Genomic DNA, 3,029 nt, shown 5'->3' with positions numbered 1-3,029 from the left:
AAGTGCCGCTAAGGGTGTGTGAAACTGGGGCACCATGTGCGGGCTGACAGAGGAGCAGGCACAATGTGAAGGGCGGGAGCCGTGGGGAATGACTCCCAGGGGACCAGGCTGCCAATGGCGGAAGCAGCCCGCATGAGGTGGGCAGGTGGGGAAGAGGGAGGAGGCATCCCAGACAGGAGGGAAAAGCAGCCCAGACCAGAGCTGATGGGAATTGAAGAAGTAGGTAAGAAATGACAGGACCCTTCTCTAGAGGGTCAGCGAAGCCAGACAGAACGTTAGGCTCTCAGCACCCGGAGACAGGGCTTTTCCCCTCTGTTCACTGAGGCATCCCCAGAACCTAGAACTGTACCCAGCTCTGCGTGAACATAGTACCCACTCTCCACCCCCAAAATAGCTTCCCCAACCCCTGGTTATAAAATTGATACACTTTCATTGTTAAAAAAAAATTAAGCAATAGAGAAAAGCTGAAGAAGAAAATGAGCCTTAGAAATGTCACCTCTTAGCCAAGTATGGTGGCCAGCATGCCTGTAATCCCAGCAACTGGGGAGGCTGAGGCAGGAGGATCGTGAGTTCAAAGCCAGCCTCAGCAATTTAGCGAGGCTCTAAGCAACTCAGTGAGAACCTGTCTCTAAACAAAGTACAAACAATATTCCTGGGGAGGTGGCTCAGTGGTTGAGTGCCCCTGAGTTCAATCCCCAGCATTAAAAAAAAAAAAAAAAGAGATGTCACCTCTGGAGCCAAGGTTGTAACTCAGTGGTAGAGCTCTTGCCTCACACGAGTGAGGCACTGGGTTTGATCCTCAGCACCACATAAAAATAAATTAAATAAAAATAAAAGGTATTGTGACCATCTACAACTAAACATATATATATATATGTATATGTGTATATATATATATATATGTATGTATGCATATAAAATGTCACCTCTGCCTCCAGGGTGGACAACCCGACAGCGTTGTTCTTGCAGTTCCCAATACAGGGCCCTAACAGCACTTCTGGCGTCCCAGCTCTCAGGGACTTACTTACTGAAGACTGAACTCTACTTGCTCTGTGCACAGTTTCATTCAACGAGCTAAAAAGAAATAAAGCTACTTCTGCGTTTTGTCGATGGAGACAATAATGCAATCCGAAATCCTCTCTTGATTCTACGCTTTCTGAAGCATTTGATGAGAAAGTGCTAGAAAACTAACTCCTCTTTCCGGGCCTCCCTGCCTCTGGCACCCTCTGAAGAACGCTGGTGTCGTGCTTTTGCACAGCCGAACAGCTGAGAAGCACTGAAGGCTTTCAGGGTCTGCTTTCTGAAAGGTAAAAGACAGCACTTCTACAAGAACAGACAGGAAACGCCAAGTAGAATCTTGCCAGATCTCTTACGTGAGACTGCTGGGAGTGCTCACGCTTACCTTTGTCCCCTCTTCAGTTATCGGCCACCTCCCACCACAATTCTTTTTTTTTTTTTTTTTTTTGATTTTAATAAAATTTTATTTTTCCAAATGTACAGTTGATTGGACCTGTTCATGCATCTTCACCAGCAGCAGGGGCATCTCCACCCTTGGTATTTCTGGTGTAAATTACTTGAGCTCTGTGCTTTGAAACCAGTTTGATAAGTCCTTTACTGAGGAGCTCCTGAAGGGCCGCCCTGGCTAGGGAACCTCGAATCTTCAGTCTCTCTGAGACGACAGCTGGGGTTATAAGCTTATAGTTGGGAACTTCCTTACAGAGTTTGTCGTAAGTAGCTTTGTCAAACAAGACTAGATTGTTGAGCTTGTCCCGAACTTTTCCTTTGGACCACTTCTTCTTTTTGGCTTTGCCCCCAGATTTGTTCACTGGGTCCTTGTCTTTCTTGGCTGACTTTCCGGCATCTTTCTTCTTCTTGTCATCCTTGGGCGGCATCGCGAAGACTGGAGAGCAGCGGCAGCTACTGCAACCTCGTCAAGATGTCGGACAAAAAAAAAGGCCACCACAATTCTTGAATGCTGTTGGAAGCATAAAAATATTTTCTCAAATATTATGCAGATCTATTTTCCTTCTGATTGTGCCCCCCAAGGCCAGAAATCAAATATCAGATCCTGTGACACAAGCTACATCTGAGGTTTACTAAAAGGAAGACTGTCACTCAGTAATCTGTTCTCATTTTAGAAAATTATTCTAGAATTTTCTGCCCTTTCCCATTCATTTCTTCTTGAGTGCTATGATCAAAAGTACAAATGGAGTCACTGACACTTGTCAAGTAAGTCTCTGAGAGAGACAGACAGACAAAATAGACTCTTATTTAAGAATATTAGAAAACTTTATCGGAAGTGTTCATCTTTAAAAGAAGGGTGCTCATTTCTGAAGGCCTTCATTATGCTCTCTTTTCTGCAGTACTGGGAGTTGAACACAGGGTGTCCTGCATGCCAGGCAAGTTTTCTACCACTGAGCTGCACCCCAACCCAGGCCTTCATTATAAATAGGTAAAAATGAATCCACGGGATCTGTTCCCTTTAGTCCTAAACACTCCTCCATGCCTGTGAGCAAGCAATTTTCCCTTGGCAAAGGCATGCAAAATAGCGCACAGATGCTGGGTAATCTATTAGCCATCTAAAGTAGTCCCCTTTGCTGTGATTTAACAGGAGAAAGAGGGAAAGAGATGCACTCTGTCCCCTAAATCAGGCATTTTTACGGCAGCTCCCCAGTATCTAGACACCAATGCTTCTGTCCACAAGGAATGTCCTGTCAGGGAGAGAAGCACCTCGGCAGGAAGCAATTAGCTGGGTTCCACACGAGGCCTCGTGCTGTGTGGTGAAGGGCCACAGAAGCTACTTCGTCAAACCGAGACTAGCAAGCTGCCAGCGAGCATCAATCCCTTGGCTTCCCCTCCCCGATTTCTGTTCGGGTTCTGGTCCGCATGCACCCTCCTGGCAGACTTTCCTGTGCAACATTTTTGCCTGCGTCTGTGGCTCCCCCTCCTCTCTGAGGATCCTGAGCTCCGCGGGGCACCACCCTCTCCCACATGGGCTGTCCCCTTGTCTACCTCTTTGCCGGACACTG

At 46.7% G+C, this 3,029-nt stretch overlaps 1 protein-coding gene across 1 annotated transcript; it reads right to left on the bottom strand.

Annotated features, from left to right (window-relative positions):
- Positions 1-1,465: 1,465 nt before the first annotated feature.
- On the bottom strand, positions 1,466-1,950 carry LOC306647643 (small ribosomal subunit protein eS25). The gene has a single exon (XM_079117174.1). It carries the CDS (start codon positions 1,890-1,892, stop codon positions 1,515-1,517), a length of 378 nt encoding a protein of 125 aa, XP_078973300.1. The 5' UTR covers positions 1,893-1,950; the 3' UTR covers positions 1,466-1,514.
- Between the last annotated feature and the right edge of the window lie 1,079 nt (positions 1,951-3,029).

The sequence above is a fragment of the Sciurus vulgaris genome (genome assembly GCF_902686455.1).
Source record: "Sciurus vulgaris genome assembly, chromosome: 17".
Lineage (NCBI taxonomy): Eukaryota > Metazoa > Chordata > Mammalia > Rodentia > Sciuridae > Sciurus > Sciurus vulgaris.
The sequence above is the reverse complement of the archived record's forward strand: the minus strand, read 5'-3'. Positions and strand labels throughout refer to the sequence as shown.

What these genes read in the sequence shown, in the direction of transcription:
- LOC306647643 (XM_079117174.1), bottom strand. Translation starts at nt 1,892, where the DNA reads ATGCCGCCCAAGGATGACAAGAAGAAGAAAGATGCCGGAAAGTCAGCC.